This window comes from Dysidea avara, chromosome 3, assembly GCF_963678975.1.
Source record: "Dysidea avara chromosome 3, odDysAvar1.4, whole genome shotgun sequence".
Lineage (NCBI taxonomy): Eukaryota > Metazoa > Porifera > Demospongiae > Dictyoceratida > Dysideidae > Dysidea > Dysidea avara.
The window spans coordinates 25,680,068-25,702,174 of NC_089274.1; the positions used below are offsets into that span (position 1 = coordinate 25,680,068).

Below are 22,107 nucleotides of genomic sequence, written 5' to 3' on the forward strand. Positions count from 1 at the left end.
AGTGGGTCAAGGGTCAAGACGATACAGAAGGTTCGAAACCCACAATCGAAAAGTATACTTAGCTATTATCAAGTTTACGGAATTATACGTAACTTACAAGAAGTAAGGATCTCCAAGAAGATGTTTTAAAGCTCCAACAGGCATTTCTCCGTAATTATAATGATTTTCTCTCACAGCTGCTGGTAGCACGCACTAAGAAAATATTATACTAGGTTACAAGCGCAGGTGCGTATAGGAAAATAGAGAAATAAGTGGAGGTCAAAAGTTCGACAAGAAACGCTCAAGTCACAGGTCAAAGACGATAAACGCTGCAAGTCAAGGGTCAAGGTGAAATTTTCCCCGGTCAAGACCTTGACCGCGGTCGCAGATCTACCTACAGCGTAAGCCGACGTGACACCCCCTTGTTTTAGCGCCATTCAACTCAGCTCGTAAATCCGCTTAGTGTGGTACCAATGTTTTGCGATACGATTATTTCGTCATCATTGCCATGGTAACCGTCGTGTGAACTAACTGAGATTATCCAGTAAGTCACCTTAACAGTTTGTAATAACTTTCTGATTGTATGGATAAGTTTTATAAATTTGTACAGCAGCTTTTTTCTGAGGCTGAACACTGTTTTGGTTGATATCTAATTAATGCTCACCACCTAGATTTTTTGTGCTTATTTGTCCACAATGAGTGAAGCAAAGACTTGGAAAAGAAAACAGAGGTATTCAGCAAGTGTTTCTGCAGCAAGAGCGGCTAAACAACGAAAATTGCAACTTGATTCTGATGCAATGTCAGCCTCATCATCTGGTGATGTGCCGCTTTATGAATCTTTGGTTTTACCAAGGGTTGAACCTGAGATTGATGAACAGGTGGACAGTGAAAATGAAGAATTTTCTGAGAACACTGCTCAAGAATTCTACAAGGAATGGATTGAATGTCAGCCTAAATACACCATTAAAATAATGGCTGTTGTTTTAATGGACACTTTTAGAATACGCTGTTGCTGCTGCTAAGGAAGCTGGTCTGGTGGTTGGGTTCAATGAGAAAACTATTCGTATGTAGCGTAATAACTTTTATGAATGCAAAGGTGGATTCTCTGACTCAGTTCAAGGGAAACATAACCGTCCATATGTATTGGATGATGAAGACTGCCGGAAAAAAGCACTAGTCTGGTTGCGTGATAATGCATACAAGAAGAACCAACCTAACTTGACTGCAGCCACATTTGCAGCTTGGGTAAATGAAGATCTGCTTCCTAACTCCCATCTTCCTCCAGGTTTTCCACGGTGGATTACCCCACGTACAGCAAGAAAATGGCTTCACGATTTAGGCTTCCACCCCCAATCCTACAAAAAAGGTATGTACTTTGATGGCCATGAAAGGGAGGATGTAGTGGAATATCGTAAAATTTACCTCCGTAAACTTGAGATACTTCAATTATCTCACTTACCACCACCCAGTTGTGCTAATGGGGAAACGCAGGAAGTTTTGGGAAATGCTGATGCACAAAAGCGACTTGTTTTGATATACCATGACGAATCAAGTTTTCATGCAAATGAAAGCCAGTCATGGCAGTGGGCTGAAGAAGATAAATTAGCACTTCGCCCTAAAAGTCAGGGTCGAGGATTGATGGTGAGTGACTTTATTGATGAACATAGTGGATTCTTATGCCTAACCTCTGAAGAGCATGAACTGGCGAAGTTATCCCAGCCTAACCTTTCACGAAATGCTAGGATTTTGTTCAAATTTGGTGCTCAAGGTGATGGATATTGGAACAATGAGCATTTTATAGCCCAGGTTGAGACTGCTATCAAAATTGCTGAGTTTAAATATCCACCATCAGATAATACTCTGGTTTTTCTATTTGATAAAAGTCCTGGGCACTGTGCTTTTGCCGACAATGCACTTCTTGCACACAAGATGAATGTGTCAGATGGTGGAAAGCAACCATTTCAAAGAGATACTGTGTGGGATGGCTAGCCCCAAAAAATGGTGACAGCCAGTGGTATGCAAAAAGGCCTAAAAACTGTATTGGAAGAGCGAGGAGTGAATGTGACGAATAAGCAGCATAAGGGTGATATGATAAAGATACTCCAGGAAATGAGAGATTTTAAGTTTCAGAAGACAAGAGTAGAGGAGTTAATTTTGAAGAGGGGTCACAGAGTCATGTTTATTCCTAAATTTCATTGCGAAATTAACCCTATAGAACGTGTATGGTGTCATGCCAAACGATACACTTGGGCTCATTGTGATTATTCTTTCGCAGGACTTGAAAAGATCATTGATATAGCCCCTGACTCTGTCACTGTGGAAATGATGAGAAAATTTTACATAGATGTAACAATAATATATATTTCCTGCTACAATATATAGCTATATTTGGGGATTTGAACTCTTCTCAGAGTATGGATGTTCAATAGAATAACCACGCATAAAAATGTTGGCTTAAGCTTGACAATGAAGAAAGACAGTAGCATAACAATGAAGACGGTAACCATAACAATTAACAAAGAGTATATACAGTAAGCCAAACCATCAACCTCTTTTGTTTTCTGTAAACAAACAGTGAGATTACATAATAATGATGATAGTGAAATATGCCACAGTATAAATATTCGATGTTACATCATTTGTCCCACTAGTGGCTGTGAATACAGGGACTGGGAATCTTAAAAGTAATGTGTATAGATTATCTTTTGTTTCACTACTATTTATTGCTAGAACCCTACTTCCATTTTTAAATTTCACTAGCGCCATTAATAATTGCTGTCTCACTTCCTCTGGTAACTTCTTCTTACACAACTACCACAGTATGAGAGCACATAAAGTCTATTCACTACCATAATTTTTCTGCATACAAATGAATGTACTTGCATAAACTAAAGAAAACTATTCATACACACACTACAGTTTGTATGTAGAAGTTTAGATATTACATGCAAAAGTTATGCAGCTGCTGCTATCGCAATCCATATTATCCAGATGACAACCCAAGAAACGATAGCACCAATGTTGAGGTAGAGAGCTATCCTTGCGTGTTGAAGAGCTATGTCCTGTTCACCACGTGCTGCTTCGTCCTTAGCCTGTAGAGAAAAGAAATCACAAATAATCCAGATAGAAAGCACACTTTACGTCACACACACTCTACTCCACACATGCAGAATTATGATAATACACCATTCTCTTATCTTGAATTTTCACACAACTTTAATACAATTATCATCATCATAAATGCCCTGCAACCAAATTCTGGGCACAATAGTATTGAGCACAACTCTAGCATAACAGCCTCAGATGGAGACTTTACATTCCCGAGTCAGCAACATATCACATTTGTATGACAAAGACTAAAATACAATACCGCTCAAATGCAACGTCGTCTCGCAAGAGTGCAAGCAACTAAAAAACTTGCTAATTAACGGGTATGGCACCCATTTCACTCACAAATCTTCATCTCGAATGAAACAGGATGAATACTCATAAGCGAAATGGGTGTCACGCCCTTTAACTAGCAAGTTTTTTTTATTTACTTGCACTCTCATGAGACGACGTTGTGTTTGAGCGCAGTACTGTACTCCAACAGTCAATGCATAATGAAAATGTCATATTATAGTCTGTTCATATCCCTTGTTTTTTTGTAAATAACTCAATTTTATCAAAAAGCGCATTGATACCAGCAAGGTGGAGGCATGCAAACATGTTTACAACATAAAAACATGCTTGTTCCAGTACAAAACCATTGTGAATGCAAATTGACTATGAACAATCACTCAAAACCAACTTGGTACAGTGGAACTTCTCTTATGTGAGTACCTCCATTGTCTAGATAAGGTCCTGTACACCTTCTTTTAAAACAGCAAAGGGAAAAGGAAACAAACACAACCCTAGAAAAAGTTATATCAAGCCAAGAAATTGCTGCAATTATATTAATGATTTAACAATGGCTGTGCACTAGTTACCATCTTTGAGTTCATAATAACAATCATGTATTGAATTTGGTAACAATGAGAGAAAAGCTTCTTTTTGTATCTTTAATAAATTCTTCAGGTATTACATTGACTTTTACTTAACATTTTTGTAACACTCTAATAGAGCACACATTTTGAAGACTTTGAATACAACACATAGAATGTTCTAGAACAATTATTGGTAGATCAGTGTAATCCAGATTTAACTAGAGCTTTCATTTACAAGGTAGAAACTTAAGTGAGGTGAACAGCTGTGACAACAGTGGCTCAGTGATTAAGGATATGGGAGTTAGGTATGAAGGTCCCTGGTTTAAATTTAAGACTGGGCAGATCATTTATTTGACATTTTTGTACACTTTTTAACTGTCGTTCTGCTACAACATAGCTATGTACAAAAGTACCTATTTATGCATTGAACCAGAGCCGGAGCCCACGGTCCAGTCGGTCTGGCATTGGCCGGACCACTTTTCAGCTACTTAAATTTGTAAAATATCAAGATACTCTAATAGAGCAGTCATCATAATATACTCTAATAGAACAGTCACCGCAATACTCTAATAGAGTATTTGGTATAGAATATAGCCACTGTTCTATTTAGTCTAAGCCATTACATCTATATTAATTGTTGTCAAATCACTCAAAAGTTCCAGCAAGTCATCTGCATGGCACTGCATTGGGCTAATTGATCATGCATATCATGCATGCATTAGCAATTACAATCCCAATGGCTTCTGTATCTCAAGAACTAAGCTTTCACTGAAATTTTGAAAGTAAAAGTAGATATGAAATTGAATTAATTGGTACTGTAGTACAAAATTACCTGGATACGTATATCCTAATCAATATTAACAAAAAAAGAGAAAGGAGCTTTGCAAGTAAAATAGCTTCCAGATGCCATTTCAGAGTATCTATTTTCAAAAATTTTCCTGGGGGAGCATGCCTCTAGCTTGGCATGCTGTGTGTGCTTAGCACATGCAATCGAGTATCACATGAAAGCAGATAATCTAAAAATCACATCAGATCAATAAAAAGTAGTGTGCATGACTATGACCTCCATTGCAGTTCATGAGTGGCTTGATTTTTTCACTGGTTGACATTGCTTCATCCCTTTTTACCATACACAGTACATACAATACACACATCACGGACTTACCTTTGTCCTCCTCTGTGTCTTGCTGACAATGAAAGGTGTCAGTCGATATGGCTTCCCTATGGCTGCGGTGGTAGCTATTATGCTTATCACCTGTATTTTCCATAGTGATTGCAGAGACACTTCTTGTACTGTTCTTCATTTGTATCATTGTGTAACAGGTGGAACAGGTGGAACAGAGCTGAAGATGAAGCATAATGGCCATTCCACTTTCAGTAATTGATTTTTGGGGTGCATGTTTTGTGGCATGTCTGTGCCATTCTTTCTTTAGATGCAGTATGCACGGGTTCATTATCATAAGTAAATAAACAAGTATAGGTATAGAATGATTAGAAATGTTATGTTGGATTAGGGATCAAAGAATAAAAAGTAGTGAAACAAGGGAATGGCAAACTTGTAGTGAAACAAGAGAGGTTCCCAATACCTGCAGATACTAATGGACATTTATTCTCTAATTCAGTCATGGTTTATATAAACAGAAGTATAGGGATTAAATGTTCATTAGTATATCTGCATGTATAGACAACTTCTCTTGTTATTCCCTTGTTTCACTTTTTTTATATTCTTTGATCACTAAAATTTCTAAATTTGTATTAATTATAAATACATTATAGAGCTATGTACATAATCAAACATCCTAATAACTACAATGTACCTGAGCAGCAAGGAAAATGGCAGGAATGGTGCAGGCGAGGGCAAAAATGTTACAGAAGACGCACAATATGGTCAACACAATTGATAGGATAGTGTAGTCAGGAACATTGGATGAGACATGGACAACTGTCGAGGCCACCTGGGGCTGGTCTGTCACAACAACAACATTGTTCTAATGAAAGGAAAAAGATAACACAATACAATGACAAGATACATGTTGAATTCTCATACACAAGGAAGAAAAGAGATATGGTTTAATACCTTGCAAACTATCAGTCACATGACAGTGCATGCATGGGTGTGTGAGCATGTAATCTATATCCATGTGTGTGATTTATACTGTAGTGCATTCATGTGTGCACGCGCATGTGTGTGTGTGTGTGTTGTACGTGCACACATAACATAAGTAATTAACATTTTATACTTAGGCCATGTCTTAATTAGTTGTTTCACAAATGCAACTGACCCACCTTTTCCATAGAATGGAAAATTAAATAAATTTTCATAAGTAAAAATTAAGCAAAAATATCCTGACCATGAGCCTCATATTCTTTCCTATGCATACAACTACTGTTCCAGCTGTTCACTTGCAAATATCTGTGAACAAGTTTCATCAAGCTAGTGCAGACCATGCCCCCAGATTTCTGTTAATATTGTTATTTATATGCCGACCCTACATATTCTACGTATACTAGCTCACTTGAGCCTGTTGCTGTGGTGGTGGTCCTTTGTTATCAAAGTAAGGAGGTGGCTGTTGGGCATACCCCTGGGGTGGTGGCGGCTGAGGATACCCTCCCTGTGGTGGATATCCTGCTGCATCTGGTGGAGGGTACCCTGCCTGGGGTGGGGGATATCCTGCATCCCCTTGAGGGGGATATCCCACATCTCCTTGAGGGGGATATCCCCCAGTTGGTGGAGGGTATCCTTCTTGAGCTGGAGGATATGCAACATCTTGAGGGGGATACCCTGTTCCTGGTGGTGGATATTGCTGGTCTAGATAATGAAATGTTAACATAAATACATTCTGTGTATACATTCTCACATTCATACATTCTTAATTCTGTGTATATATGAACTACCATTTCACTGAACAACAAAATAATAGTGTCTTAAATTTCTATATGTATGTATGTATGTATGTATGTATGTATGTATGTATGTATGTATGTATGTATGTATGTATGTATGTATGTATGTATGTATGTATGTATGTATGTATGTATGTATGTATGTATGTATGTATGTATGTATGTATGTATGTATGTATGTATGTATGTATGTATGTATGTATGTATGTATGTATGTATGTATGTATGTATGTATGTATGTATGTATGTATGTATGTATGTATGTATGTATGTATGTATGTATGTATGTATGTATGTATGTATGTATGTATGTATGTATGTATGTATGTATGTATGTATGTATGTATGTATGTATGTATGTATGTATGCATGTATGTATGTATTTATGACATGCAAATGCACAATAATGCTAATAATACCTCATTTTGCATGCTTGCACAAATTTAGTGTATTTTTGTTGTGAATGTGTAGTGTGTATGTGTGTGTATCAGCTGGGTCTTGCATAGCCAGATTGATTTTTCTTGGAGGGGAGAACAGGGGCATAGCCAAGGGTGGGCATGGGCGGGCATTTGCCCAACCATCACAAGTAGCTTAAGATTAACGCAAGGATTCACAGCAGCACACACAACAACCCTACTTTAATACTGTATAGTGTAAATGTGTACCTCATTATGTAGAATTTAAATGGAGTCGAAGCGTGGTGTATCTCTAAGTCACAATGAGTGATAATCGTCAGTAGGATTCAGTGTGGATGGTGCTGGCAGCAAACAATTTCATTTCAGTGGACTTGTCAAGCATATTTTTTGATAAGGAAAGTACTGTATAGCCTAACTTACTGCTGATGAAAGAAAACGGGAAAACGTACTCTTCTAGATAACAATAATGGCATGTGCAAATGGAGCTGGAAATTGAGAAAAGGTCAAGTGTCATGTGCACAATTTGTACTGATTAGTTTGTACTGATTAATTTGTACTGATTAATTTGTACTGATTAACCGAGTTCACCGTTTACACCACTACACCAGATTCATGCAAAATGTACATTGGCTGCTATAGGTCTGGGATGAAGCTTTCTTGGCATGGTGATATTTATGATATTCATAAATTAGCACCCCCAGCCTTCATTTGGGGTCATGTGGCATTTCAAATACTTGAAAAAGCATTACATTTACATATCGCTGTGGTGTTTGTAGGCACATAGCTGCTATAGGTCTATCGCTGGCTGCTATAGGTCTACAGTCTGTAAGCTATATTGCCAGTTGATTGTAGTAAATATGTGATGAACTGTTTACACTGTTGGTTCTTGTAGGTTCAGCAGTTTGATATCACGTGAGGCTCGGCTACGACTAGGCCCCGGCCGATTATGCCGGCATAATTTAAAGCATAATAGGAGACCAAAAGCATCAAGCATAATGCCAGCATAATAGGGATGATATTTGAAGTTTTAATTAAAATGTGGAATACTCGCACCTGAAAGAATGCAAATAATCACTGCCAATAGTATTATTAGTGCATTTCACATTTAAAAACACTTAATATAACTTATTAAACTGTTTCTTTGTTGGTTATTCACACTTTGCAGAAATAAGATAGAAATACTCTAATACAGCAGTCACTTACTCTAATACAGCAGTCAGAAGACAATAATATACTCTAATAAAACAGTCAGTTCTAGAACATAATCTTGATTTTGAAAGCATAATTTTGAGTATAATAGGCTTAATTTTTGAGCAATGCTCAAAAGCATAATAGGTAAAATTTTGGGCATAATAGGCCGGGGCCTAGCTACGACAATCGTCAGTGGATGTCTGCCCTACAAGTTTAATAGAATAGCATATAGCTAGTAAATGTTTGCATGCATGCAAGCAGCATTTGTTTACACTATACCATAGGTAGCTGTAGGCCTTGTGTGCATACACTTTCATATTTTTCTTTGATAATGTCTCACATAAAAGTGAGCATATTTCTTGTGTGTGTATATAATTAAGTTGATGTTATGCCCAACCATCAAATATTGGCTGGTTACGCCCCTAGGGGAGAAAGATTTAGGGGATTCTCAATAGCTGATGCCATTCTGATGACGATTTGTACAAACTTTTACAAAGGCTTTGTTAACAGATGACATTAACTTACATCTGCTATGATTGCTGAGTAGATAGCTGGCTTGCACAGTCAGCGCTGTTCAGAATGGCTTTATCACGTACCAATCAACGAAATCAGATTTTGGATATAAAATAAATACTGCACAAGTGAACACACCAGAACAAAACTGCAGCAAAAAGCAGTCTGGTCGGTGTAGGCATCTCTCAGTGTATGCAGATGTTTGTGCATGACAAACTCTAAATCCACAGTCGGTACTGACTAACCTTATTTGCATATTAACTGTTAAGCTAGTGAATCACTTCCTTTTCCATCTTAGACTTGAACCGATCTGGTTCAATGTGTATAATGTCCTTCATTTCTGTTAATATGAACACCTTCAGGTCCTGCTTCTGCACTTCAGGTCTTCTCAAACACGCAAGTATTTAACAAACTATTGATTGTGGGTTGTAATTAACACTATTCAATTAATTGTGGGTTTGAGTTTCTGCAAGAGACTAGCTGCAAGTCCATTCTAGCCAAGACTCTAGCCATAGATAGTGGTGAAGATTCAAGATTGAGCATTAATAATGCTGTCATAAATGACGTTATTTTTGCACCTATTAAAAAACTTTGTGGTTGGTATTGCTGCACCAAGAGTCAGATGAAGTCACTGTGTTAGCAGAAATAGGGGTACCTTCAATGTGTGCGAAGTGGGCAGTGGACCTGCAGGATTCTACACCACCTACAAGCTACTTAAGGTAATGCTGTAAGTCTTGTTCAGCCAAGGTTGCTTCAGATGTCACAGTGCATCTACCAGTGTTTAGGCCAACAGTTGTAAATTCCTTGTTTCCCGTATTAGTCAAACAAAAAAAACCATGCAGGCGGGCGGAAAGCTATTATTATTGTTAAAATCTGTTATCTAGGACCGGGTCACATACAACCAAGTACATACACCAATGCGACAACCCCTGGTGAGGCTATGCATGCAACTAGGTGATGAAGGCACAAACAAAATAATTATGATCTCAATATGTCACAATAGTGACAGATATAGCACAATAGTGGCATCATAACTAGAGGCCACCAGTAGCCAAGTACCGGTACATCAATGGCACAGTGATGTGTACACAGTATATAGGCATACAAAACATAGAGGAGAGATACATTATATACATTATTGGCAACATCACCAAAGATGAATATGTAGCCAATATACAGCACAGTATCAACATCAACTAGAGGTCACCAGTAGCTAAATATGGTTCATCAGTGGCGTGGCAATGGGCGCAGGGATTGGTACACACTATATGCATACAAAACTTGCAGGAGATACACAATATGTATACTGTAGGAGTATGCAAGCCAGGTGAACAGATAAAGACAGCCAAACCAGCCAGAGCCTAGTAAGCCAGGAAAAGGCATAAATACAATACAAGTAAACAATACAAGAAAACACACCACGCTCTTTGCAATACGTTAGTTACAGCCAGCCAAGCCAACCAGAGCCTAGAAATATACAAAATACAAGTAAACAATGGAAACAAACATACCGCTTTAATCCTGTTATTATGCAGCTGGCATGGCAAACTTCCTTCGTTGGTGTCGGGCGTGGCTGCCTTAATTAGCTACCTGCTTCACAGAGGACATCCACTGGCAGCTGGCATGGCAACTTGACACTTAGTGTGCCAACTGGCAACACTTTCAAAACCAAAGGAACAGTAGTTCGCTCATCTAAATAGGTAATTGAATCCGCCTACTTTGTAGTGGGTGTCACGTACTAACTGTTTTGATCAGCATTAAATATAACCATCGTATCATTTCTATCACCTCCACGAAAACACCCGCCCACTATACAATTGTCTCTTCATACACTATTCCCGGTGAGTGCGAAGCCTTAGGCCATGTACTTTTCTCAAACATTATTTATACATTTTTATTTTATGACGTAATTTTAACCGCATTTCTTATTATTCCTAGTATTTGGTTGTATAATTATTGTTAATGTTATTATTGTTACAAGGAAAGACAAAGTCTTATAAAAACCAAACTCAGAAAAGTAAAGTACAAATAGCATTAGCTAACTATATACCTAAATAAAACAAGTATAAGAAAAAATTAGGAATTTTAAACTTGAGTAGGGACAAAGTAGTACCACAATAAAAAGTACTGAAACAAGCTGGACTGGAGTAGTATGTAATGTCCAATTGTTGTAAAACAATAAGAAGCAAATATCCCTACTGTGCATTTCATCTCTACAGCACAGTAGGGATATTTGCTTCTTAATGTTTTACAAAAATTGGACATTACATACTATAATACTCCAGTCCAGCTTGTTTCAGTACTTTTTACCGTGGTACTACTCTAGTTTAAAATTCCTAATACTAGTTTGTGAACTTTTTCTGCAAGCTCTTGACCACTAAACACACTGTACAATAATCTAACTGGATTTCTGAAATAGATCTTTAACCATATTAGGAGAGGTATATAGCTATCCCTATGAAACTTTTCATCCATTTAGCAATGTCGGTGCTAACTATTGACCAGATTTGAAGTCATTAGTTTCCTTCAATCTGTCTGAAGTTAGCTATGAATCGTTAAAGTTTGCAAATTGGATGTGAGCATGGAAAGACTGCTTTTCACAAAACCACACAACTATAGTTAATGACAGCACCAATTATACAAGTATATGTGAGTAGTCAGCAAATCTTTGCTAATTAGTTACAACTATACAGCACACCACAATTATTGCTTAACTGTATTCACTTAGAAGTAACTTAACACAAGGTCCACTCACTAAAATAATTTGTTTACATGGTATTAGTAGCACTTATGTAGCTATAGCTATATGTGACCTAATTTTAGAAAACGCACATTTATCAAAATTCATTTTATTGGTTCTTTGTTGTCTACAGGGACAGAGGAATGGACTAGCTAAGTTTCAGCTTCATAAGTTAAGCAGTGCGGGTAATGCAGCAGTAGACAGCCAGACGAGCAAATAAATCAATATGTACAAAAGATATCAAAAAATAATCTACAGACGCTTACATAAACCATCATAACTTACTAATACAATGGCGTACAGAGTTGAATCTTTAGTAATTGTATTTGCCATGAATTTGTGAATCCATCAAGGTATAGTTTTTGCCAAAGGTATTCTTCTGTGATCCGGAAGGAAGGAAAATTCATTGAAGAAAGATCATCGTAAATTCTTTCGTCACCACAACATAAACAAACGTCTGTAACTCAGAAACCCACCTGTGTATGAAGGACTTTTGAACTCCTTATGAATAGGGGAGCACGATGATGTCCAGGATTTAACCACTGGAGTGTCAATTCACTGACCAGCAAGGCGATGTAAATTTTTTTCCGGAGCTTGCATTTTTACCCATTGTTTTTAAATACAAAAGTACTATTGTGCATAGATCAACAGTTTTCTAAAATTAGGTCACATATGTGGTTTGCTTGACACACCATGTGAAGAAACGCAAAGAAAGTTATGAAGGAAAGCATGCTACCAGTCTGGATAATGATGAAGCAAAGAAGAGAAGCAGCAAGTGCAGGGGCGGATCTGATGGGGGAGAGGGGGAGGGGGGCTCAAAGGATTCCATGGAACCCCTCTTTAACTGAAAAATCAGTGTATCAGTCAAAGAAACACTTATTACAATGACAAAACAGTGAAAACACTTACTGTTTACAGCAACAATACTTCAAATATCACTTGAAACCGCTATCTTTCTGTGATAGGCGCCTCTAAAAATAATTATCGTCTTAATCTACAGCTATTACAGCAACTGTTAAAGATTTCAGTTGCATTTCTACAGGCCTAAGGTAAGATTTAACAGTGAAACATTGCTGGGGAGTTTACCATTAAGAGTGGAACTTCTCCTTTTAGAAGCCTGGATCTGTGCCTGTAGTGAACAGTGTTGGTCACAGCAAACGTTCAGAAATGCAAGTAGTTAACACTTTGCTAAAAACAAACACTTAACTCTAGATATTGGACAGCTCACTCAGCACTGCAACATCTACAACATGTGTCCATGGGTGTACACATTATGCAATACTATATTGTATAATGTGTAGCTGCGCCCGTGGATGGAAGCCCTACTACCAATGAAAAACTTTCACTGGTATAGAAGGATAAAAGGCAATGCAATAGCGCACACGTTGTATGTTTACCAATATGCCAAAGGTTTCTTCTTAAGTGAATTTGAAACATTTTCGTGAAAGAAGTAGGGCTGTAGCTGTACACAGTTTTCTGCTATGCTTGACTGAATGCATTGGGCAGGCAGTAGAAAATTCCATCAAATAAAAAAAAAATTAAATTCTGTAGCAACTTGACAAAATGTTTGTGGCCAATCTGAAGGTACATTTGGGCTTGATTTTACCCAACCAATGCTGTCATGTCATTGTGAGGAAAATTGAGGCTGGTTTTATAGGTGATATTTTATCACTGGCCAATTCATTGTCCCTACTATACAGCATTATCGTACTGTATGATAAAATCGGTGGTCATACAAAACAAATCTTAAAAATAAGTACATTAGGTGCGAATACAATATATCAGGAGGTAAAGTGTTCCAACCGTTAATGATTCTCTGTGAAAATAAGTCATCTAACAGTAGCATTAGAATTATTTTTGTAAATTTTGAGTCCACTTGATCAGGTAGGGTTGGTATTTAAAGTAAAAAAGAATCGTTGTCCACTGATACTAAGTTATTAAGAATTTTAAAAGTCATAATCAGGTCCAATCTAGTGTGGCGGCAAAGTGAACTGGGTAGGTTAAATTATTGGAGTCTTTGGGAATAAGTCATATCATGCAAGGAAGGTATAAGTTTTGTGGCTCTTCTTTGAACTGCTTCTAATTTACGAATGTCTTTCATAAAATAAGGATTCCAAACTAACACTCTATTGGCTTTTAGTACTGGCAATTTGATTAGCATGAGATGTAAAGGTGTAAATTTCAAATTCTTATCAAATACAACACCCCTTCAGTAACCATAGAAATAATGTTTGCTTCATTTTCAGAAGGAAAATAATACTCTCTACTTGATGAGGAACAACCAATTGTGTTGTAATGGCATTTAGGAAAGTTGAGAAAAGATAGCCAAGTATCACACCACTGCAGAACAGAGTAAATGTCATTTTGCAAAGTCAAAGAGTCATCAGGGGAGCAAATGGGACGATAAGGTTTTGTGTCATCAGCAAAGATACCCGCGTAGCTTTGTGTATAGTCAGGTAAATCATTAATATAATATGAATAAGGTGGGACCAAGCACACTACCTTGTGGGACCCAACTAGTAACAGTAGACCACTCAGAAAATATCCCACAAACAACAACTCATTGCTTCCTGTTTGATAAAAATGTAGCATGCCATTCACTCCATATGCCTGTAACTTAGTCAACAGACATCCGATTAGTGCAGAACTTTATCAAAAGTTTTTTGGAAATCAAGGTACACTACATCAATACTAGTGCCGTCATCAATACACCTGGTTCAATGTTCCATAACAGTTAAAAGCTGTGTCTCACAAGATCTCACGCTTTGAAATCCATGTTGCTCATTACAAAAAAGGTCATTTGCTTGAAAGTAAGACATAATTCTATTTTTAATAATGGATTCAACCATTCTGCAAAATATTGAAATGAGGCTGATAGGATAATAATTGCTAGGAAGTTCTATATCACAATGGCAGTGACAGCTGCTAGTTTGTTTAAGCATGATTGTGCGATAAAAATCTTGCAACATAATATCCATGCAAAAACATCTACGCTGTAAAAAAGGGTGCATCCTTCAAAACCCTGGGTGAATAAAGTTGTGAAATCAAAGATGGCGACCAAGAAATGCCTGCGATGATGTTAATTTTAATAATGCACTGATCACTGTTAACATTGACAGGCATTTCTTGGCCGCCACTTGTGCAATTTTAAAAAATTGTAATTCCCTTTATGTTGATGTCTTCTTCCTATATATCCATTGAGCAAAAACCCAACTATGCATTCTTAAAAAGAAATAACGGTTTGAAATTTTTTGGTGACTGTAACTCTCTACTGGATTAAACTAATGCATGCACACAAGAATTATACAAGCTATATACTAACCGGTTATTTGTACACCAAGAGTCACCTTGCATGCAGTAGGCTGCTTATGTGTGTCCAGAGTAGACAGTATAAGGCACCCACAAATATTTAAGTGATAAATGTCATATGAGCCAATGTAGCGTGAAATCATCCATAGCTAAAATATTTTCGTGGGCAGGAAGGTTCACAACAATTGATCACACAAAAAATTTTTAAAGTAACTACTGTGTTTACACTCTGCACCAGTAAGTATTGAAGTGCAAGTGTTACTACATCACAAGCCTCTGTTAGTGCTTGTGGTATCTTGTTTCACTGTAAAGTCATCATTGTGTTTCAATTGAAGCTTAATTCAGAGTGATAGCAATTCAACTGATGCGTTCTCGCAAGTTTCTTGTCCAATGTAAGATGTGTGTTCAGCACAATTTCAGGAAACTAAGCACACACTTGGTTTTAAAATTGTTCAGAAAGTTTTTACAGTCCAACTACAAAAATATTTAAACACTTGCATGTGTGCGTGCATGCGTGTGTGTGTGTGTGTGTGTGTGTGTGTGTGTGTGTGTGTGTGTGTGTGTGTGTGTGTGCACACATGCATGTGCATGTCACTCTGTGTGAGGCAGCAAAGACAAGTAGTTAGAACACCGGCCTAGTAATTGTATAGTTCCAGGTTTGATGCTCTGTGCATTTCTAAGCATTACCATCAATTAACAGGTATGCACTAATGATGATTCAAAGTTACAGGTTATTTTATATTTTATTGCTACTAGGCAGACAGTGCAGCTGGAAAAAAGAATTTACAGAATTTAGCTGAGAGATGCCATTTATATATTAAGGATGCAAACACACGCAAAAGAACTCTCACTTTCAAATGATCCAACAGGGAATAATGATCAGTTTTCGTCCACTCAAATTAAAGTATGCAGTAACCATGCGCTGTGCTTCACTAAGACATGCAACAGATTCTGGTGTCCCTGATGCATGCTAACTCCTGTACCAAGACTTGAGAAACTTTCAATTGTGCCACACTCATAATATACACACAGCAGAAGGTAGATATCATGATTGTAATCGTAGACAAGGATTCTATACAGTTTGAGGATGGATACAGTTGGCCTAAAACCTAGTTAGTAGACCAGGCACATGTGGAATGACTGGCTATGTAGCTTTATTCCAAAAAGCAGACAGATTTCCTATAGGAAAGACAACAATAACTATACAATCTGAAAAAATATGGACATGCAAAATAATACCATTTTGTACCAAGAAGTTCCTTGTATAATAACAATCATCTAAAGGTTGCTTTAAAGTCAAGGATGCTTATTATGAATGTTCTCTATTAGGATTTTGATCAATATAAGTAATTCAATCTGCTAAACATATTGGCAGGTCTTATTATCATTCATGTAGGTTCTCTTTGAAGAGCTGATAAGTGATAATTATCTTGAGTTTCCTAGGCACATAGCCCAAATGTAGTGAAGTATAGGTATACACAGAGAAGTGCTTTGCTCAAGTTAGCTATATATATACATATATATGATTATCAACAATTTACTTTTCACTGATTGTACAAAGAACAAAGACTTATTACTACTTACTACATATGTGTTGATACTTAATACAAAAGTGCTAATTGCAAAAAAATAACTGAAACATCTGTTACAGTAATATTACATAAGCCTCTATACAAAGCACTTTATAACAACTACTTCTTTAGCTCAGGTTATGTTGGGGATTGAAAATGTAAGTGCCAGGTGTTTCATGGATGATCAAACAAGTCATGGTAATGATCTCACTCAAAAAGGAAGTTCCTGTGGTTCACTGAATAATCCCCTGTAACCTCTTTCCCAGTCATGCATATATAATAGATTACATGCAAAGAAAAGGATTTTTGTACTGCTTGTTAATGGTATCAAGAGTCCATAATAAAGAAGAGAGTGTCTAACTCAGTATTGGTCCATCAAAAATGAGCCCGGTAAGTACATAGTGGTAATTGTCCCTTGTGACCATATTTTAGCCATATTCATATTAAAGAAGCCTAGTGAGTTTTGATAGAAGCCCTTTAAACACTTTGACACCCATTCATAGAGAGGCTTCTTTGAAATGAATTTGGATATAATGTGGCCAAACAGGAACAATTATCACTATGTACTTACCGGGCTCATTTTTGATGGTACAATACTGAGTTGGACACTCTCCTCTTTATTATGGACTCTTGATGGTATGGTATAGCTTTCAGGCCCTAATTGCAGTGCTCAAAAAGTAATAGGGTAGGGTCAAGAGATTAATAATGTGGGAAAAGAGAGTAGGCGACAATTAATCATGTATAGTTAAATGGCTTCCTTTCCATTATGTTAAAGGTGACAATTAATTATGAGGAGTAAATAGCTTTTGGCCAAATGCATCAGTTTTAGAGACAAGACAAGACTCCAGAGATAATAATTATGTACACAAAGTACTTAACAATATATCTAGTGGTTTTCAAGATGCTAGCTACCAATAGTTTTCCAAAATTTGTCCAGTTTTCCATAAAATATTGTGGCCATTCACATGATGTCGTGGCATCACGTAAATATACACACTTTCAGATTTTCTGAAGATCTCTATACAGCATTGGTACTTTTCGCATATTTATTAACTCTTAGTAGCATTTTTAGACAACACATATGTAAGTGCTTATTGCATGTTTATTAAGTGCTTATTGTAAGTGCTTATTGTTGGTATTAAAATACAAGAAGAAATATAGGATGTTGTGACATCAATATAAACTGCACGTTAGCTGAGTGCAAACATTTTTCATCTTACAACTTACTATTCTCTTTTCCACATTATTTGTGATCAATGTTTTTTGTAATTAAAATTCCATGCTCAATGTTACGGACTCTTTTCTCATACTCATGCTTTTTTCTCTCTCTCTCATTCTTTTTGTATAACTCTTTGCCAGGGGTTAAAAACTGTCACATTAAAATGCCAATTCATGATAATAGTAGCTAAGTATCCCTTACCAGAGATATCCTATATAATGTGGATTTTATGTGACTCAGAGCATTAAATGTCATAAAGCATTCCACTTTATATTGAGCAAACTGGTGCAGCTGTGCTGGGTAAATATTTGTATAAATTCTGACAAGCTGCACTATAAACAAAATTAATGGTCATGCATTACTGATTCAAAACACAAAAGCATGCACTATTATATACAAGCCTATACGGAAATGTTTTCATTTTACTGTAAGCTGATCATGTGTATAGGTGTGACATATGGGTAATAATTTGTAAAGCAATAATAATTATAAACAGCATCATGTATGTGCACATAAATGTCAAGTCAGCAAAAGGGGGCTATTATATAGTTTTCCCAGGGCAGGGACAATCTGCAATAGCTATAGACAAAGCTATAGTAAGTGAGATTTGTAACACGCACTTGTAACTTGATCAGAACTTGTCACAGGGCTAGTTTTCGCCACCTCAGTCTGCTCAAGGTGGCCTGGGACAGGACAGTTGCATAATTATAAATCGAGTAGTCTATAAGTACGCGCCAAAGACATTTCTTCTCTTTTCGGCAAAGCCTGCCACGCAGTTAGTTCATGCAGTAGTGATCTTCCTATACGTACACTGTATAACACAAGCAAGCTGATTGCGTGGCTACGAAGGTTTTGAAAATGAAGGAACGCGCACAGTACGGAAGTAGCTAGCTAGTATAGCTACCTATACCGCAACATATAGCTAACCGTATAAGCATACAGCTAATATAAACTAGTAAGCTAACCTGTCATCCTTCACGTTCGCATACAGAATCAACCGCGCTCAACCAACACTCAACCAACACTGCAAGAGGGTGCCACACAAATTCTGATCTGCGTCTTAGGTCAAAGTCGAAGACAAAACACTTACATCCTGTTGAATGCGGTTGAGTCAGGTGATCTTGTATTCTACAAGTATCGGTAAGGTTTGCGGAATGTTTGCAACAAAACCGTAAAGCCCCAACCGAAAAACGTGATCCATATAGGTCACGTTTCTGGTGACTTCCTGTCCACTGTACCATGATATCATGGGACACTCAGAATAGCCTTGTGGGGGGAAGTCCAGAGATTCATCGAGAGCATACTGTAATTTGATTATAAAGTTTGTAAGGTTTCCGTCTGCCGGTCGCCCACCAGCTAATATGAATAGAATTAAATAAATAGCTAAATAATAAAAAACAAAACAGTATAGCCTATGATGCTATTTTAGCATCAAAATTATAGCATATAGCCATAAAATTTTTGTGACTATATATATATTTGAAACTATATAATTCCTGATTTGATTTGATTATTTGTTTAACCTCGTGCATGATAGTCAGCAAAAGCCGTTCTCCCCTACCTATCTATTTTAGTGTCAAAATTATAGCATAATTATATAAAAATTTTGTAACTATAATTCCAATTTTGTGTTTAGTTTAAAATCGTGCTAATACTTTTACTTTAAGTATATAGATCTACTCATAAAATTTATTACTGCATTTTATTTTTGAGTGGTAATTATTTTTATTTCTCTGAATTCATACAAGTGCCTAATGGAATGTGCAATCATGCACTTCCTCAATGACTATATTCTATTGGCATCTCAATTAAAAGTCTGTTGTGTCCACTGTTCTGCTGTATCCTCTGTATCTGTGATTGTCAGTGTTAGGAGTAACGCGTTACTTATGTAACGCATATGTAACGCGTTACTTATGTAACGCGTTACGTAATATTATTACTTTTGTGGTAACTAAGTAATATAACGAAATACGCTATAAAAACAGGTTATATAACTCAAGTTACTTTACTTACTAATGTAACGCGTTACCTAAGTAATATAGTTACTGTAACGAATCTAATATTATAGTCCAGGCTATACCTCAGATGACCTTGTTTTAGAGTATAAAGTAATTTTGTAAACATTTTCTAAACCAAAGGTTTGTGCTGGTTCCAAATCTGGTGAGTGCCAGATGTCAAAAATTGAGCATCTTGAGAAAATCTAATGTGGCACTCAAAAATCTATAGATGCATCGGTATTTTAAACATTACAAAGGTAATGCAGAAGCCGAGATGATTACATCACAAATAAAAATATAGGTATCCCATGGTTTGCATGCTCAGTTCTTCCTTGCTTGGCTATGCAGATCCTTCATTGCCACTGTCATAACTGTCTGGTATTACTGCTTAACCTTTCATTGGGTTTTGGCAGCTAGCTTGTCCCATACATTTGCAAAACACTGAGCAGGTAAGGGTGAATGACAAGAGCAGAGTGCCACTTTGCATCCAGTTTTGCAGCCACAACTGAAGAGGTTGAGTATCTCATCCAGTGCAGCTAACTATCCTGGTAGGGAAAAAACTGTTCAAAGTTCTGACCCATTCATCTCCCAATCATACTGCAATTGGTCCAAATCTCAGGGGAAAAGACATGCCTGCAGCCTTCCACAATGCTGTTTGCAGTGGAATTTGAATGTGGCCATAGTGGGTGGTGGGCAGCTCAGCTTGGGTGGTATATGGCACTAGCCGCAGTTTCCCTTTTGAAGATGTCTGCATGCATGCTGTTCAATGATGTCCCTTGTTCCTTGGTGGCTACAAATCTGAGACATGAGTCTGTGACCTCATCTAGTGATGCAGATAGGTCACCTAGACTGAGATTATCTGTGAATGTCATCAGCCTTTTCAGTACAGTTGCCTTGCCTATACCAATGACATTGTCACATCCACTCAAAGCGTGTGCTCCAAGGGAATTCAGAAATACTGCATGGCTTCCAGAACATCCTTCCATTGTCACTTTAATGCGATGTGGCAAGCTATTGACATGAGAGCATGCAGGTGATGAACTAGAATGAGGAGCACATCCATATCATCAGATACCACGCTAATGAAATGTCCCGCTGCAACTTCTTGGATCAAGTGGTATGTCCTAGCTTCTTCATGAATTATTGGTGTTTGCCATTCACTTATGCCAACTTGTACCAGATGTGGCTCAGACAAGATGCTTTGCATGTGGGATCCGACAATCGATCAACAATTATTTTTCTTTTTGTTGACACTCACATTCAACAACATGGTTTGCTTGGGTAGAATCAACTCTTCTGTTAGCTTGTAAACACAACTAAATCATGTTGTCTGACACCCTGACTTGTACTCATGTTGTAGTATCTGTCAAAAACCACATGTAAAATTGTCAGGTTTCTATTCTTTCCATGATACTAGTCACTGATAACCCTTGATTTCCCACCAATAGTTTTTTCCACGCATTTTTTGACTTTGTGATAATGTTTATTTTTAGATGAATGACAGCTTCAATATAGGCATACACTTTTATTGGATCAGTAACCTCTAAGCAAACTTTAGAAATAAAAATTTCCTTATAAGGATCTAATACAGCAAGGCATTGATATATATTCCCACATCTACATCATGACAGTATTTCCTTTGTAAAACCATCATACAATAATGTTTTGTCCTGAAATTTTTCTGCTTGTGCCTAAATGATAGCTACCCAGCAAACTTCTAAAAGTTGTAAATAAACAGACTGAATCTATTGTAATGAAATCTTACACATTTATTAACCCATTTTGCAACTTTAATTACATCATACTTCTAATTAGATTTTTCAATGACCATCCCATTGATATCACTGGTGCATAGCTATGTAGAGAAATGCTGCTAAAAAATTTGTGTTGCTATCTGCAAGAATACTAGAGTTATAAGGTTATAAAGCAAAGAGTGTAATTGTTTGGTTAAAGGAATTTGGGATATTTGGGATACCAAAGGATAAGGCAGACACTTTTGCTGGTAAAGCTGGCCAATAAACAGTCCAAAGCAAAGCACAGCCATCCAGGATAACTACCTTGGGAAGTTTCCTGTTCCACACTCCACACATGAGAGAATAAGTCTCTACAGAAACAGTCTCTCTCGACGACGCCATAATTCCAATGACACGTGCATAAATGAATTCAGTATCCACAATATGCATGTCCTTGCCACGTTCAGTAGCCTTATAAGGGAAAACTGAAACTGATTCTTCATTTTAGGAGTTAGTAGGTCCTATTCTATCTATTCATAGCTACAAATACTACTGTGAAAGGATTGATGT

At 37.1% G+C, this 22,107-nt stretch overlaps 1 protein-coding gene across 1 annotated transcript; it reads right to left on the reverse strand.

Moving 5' to 3' along the window:
• Positions 1–2,811: 2,811 nt before the first annotated feature.
• LOC136250469 (uncharacterized) lies at positions 2,812–18,933 on the reverse strand. The gene is made up of 4 exons (XM_066042675.1): positions 18,773–18,933; positions 6,461–6,753; positions 5,762–5,932; positions 2,812–3,071 (listed from the first exon to the last, which is right to left on the reverse strand). The coding sequence occupies exons 1-4, from the start codon at positions 18,777–18,779 to the stop codon at positions 2,934–2,936; spliced, it is 609 nt and encodes a 202-aa protein (XP_065898747.1). The 5' UTR covers positions 18,780–18,933; the 3' UTR covers positions 2,812–2,933.
• Positions 18,934–22,107: the final 3,174 nt, after the last annotated feature.

Coding starts and splice junctions, on each gene's coding strand:
- LOC136250469 (XM_066042675.1), bottom strand. Junction 5,933..6,460: donor CACCACAGCAACAGGCTCAA/GTGAGCTAGTAT, acceptor TCCTTTCATTAG/AACAATGTTGTTGTTGTGAC. Junction 3,072..5,761: donor CCATTTTCCTTGCTGCTCAG/GTACATTGTAGT, acceptor TTTTCTCTACAG/GCTAAGGACGAAGCAGCACG.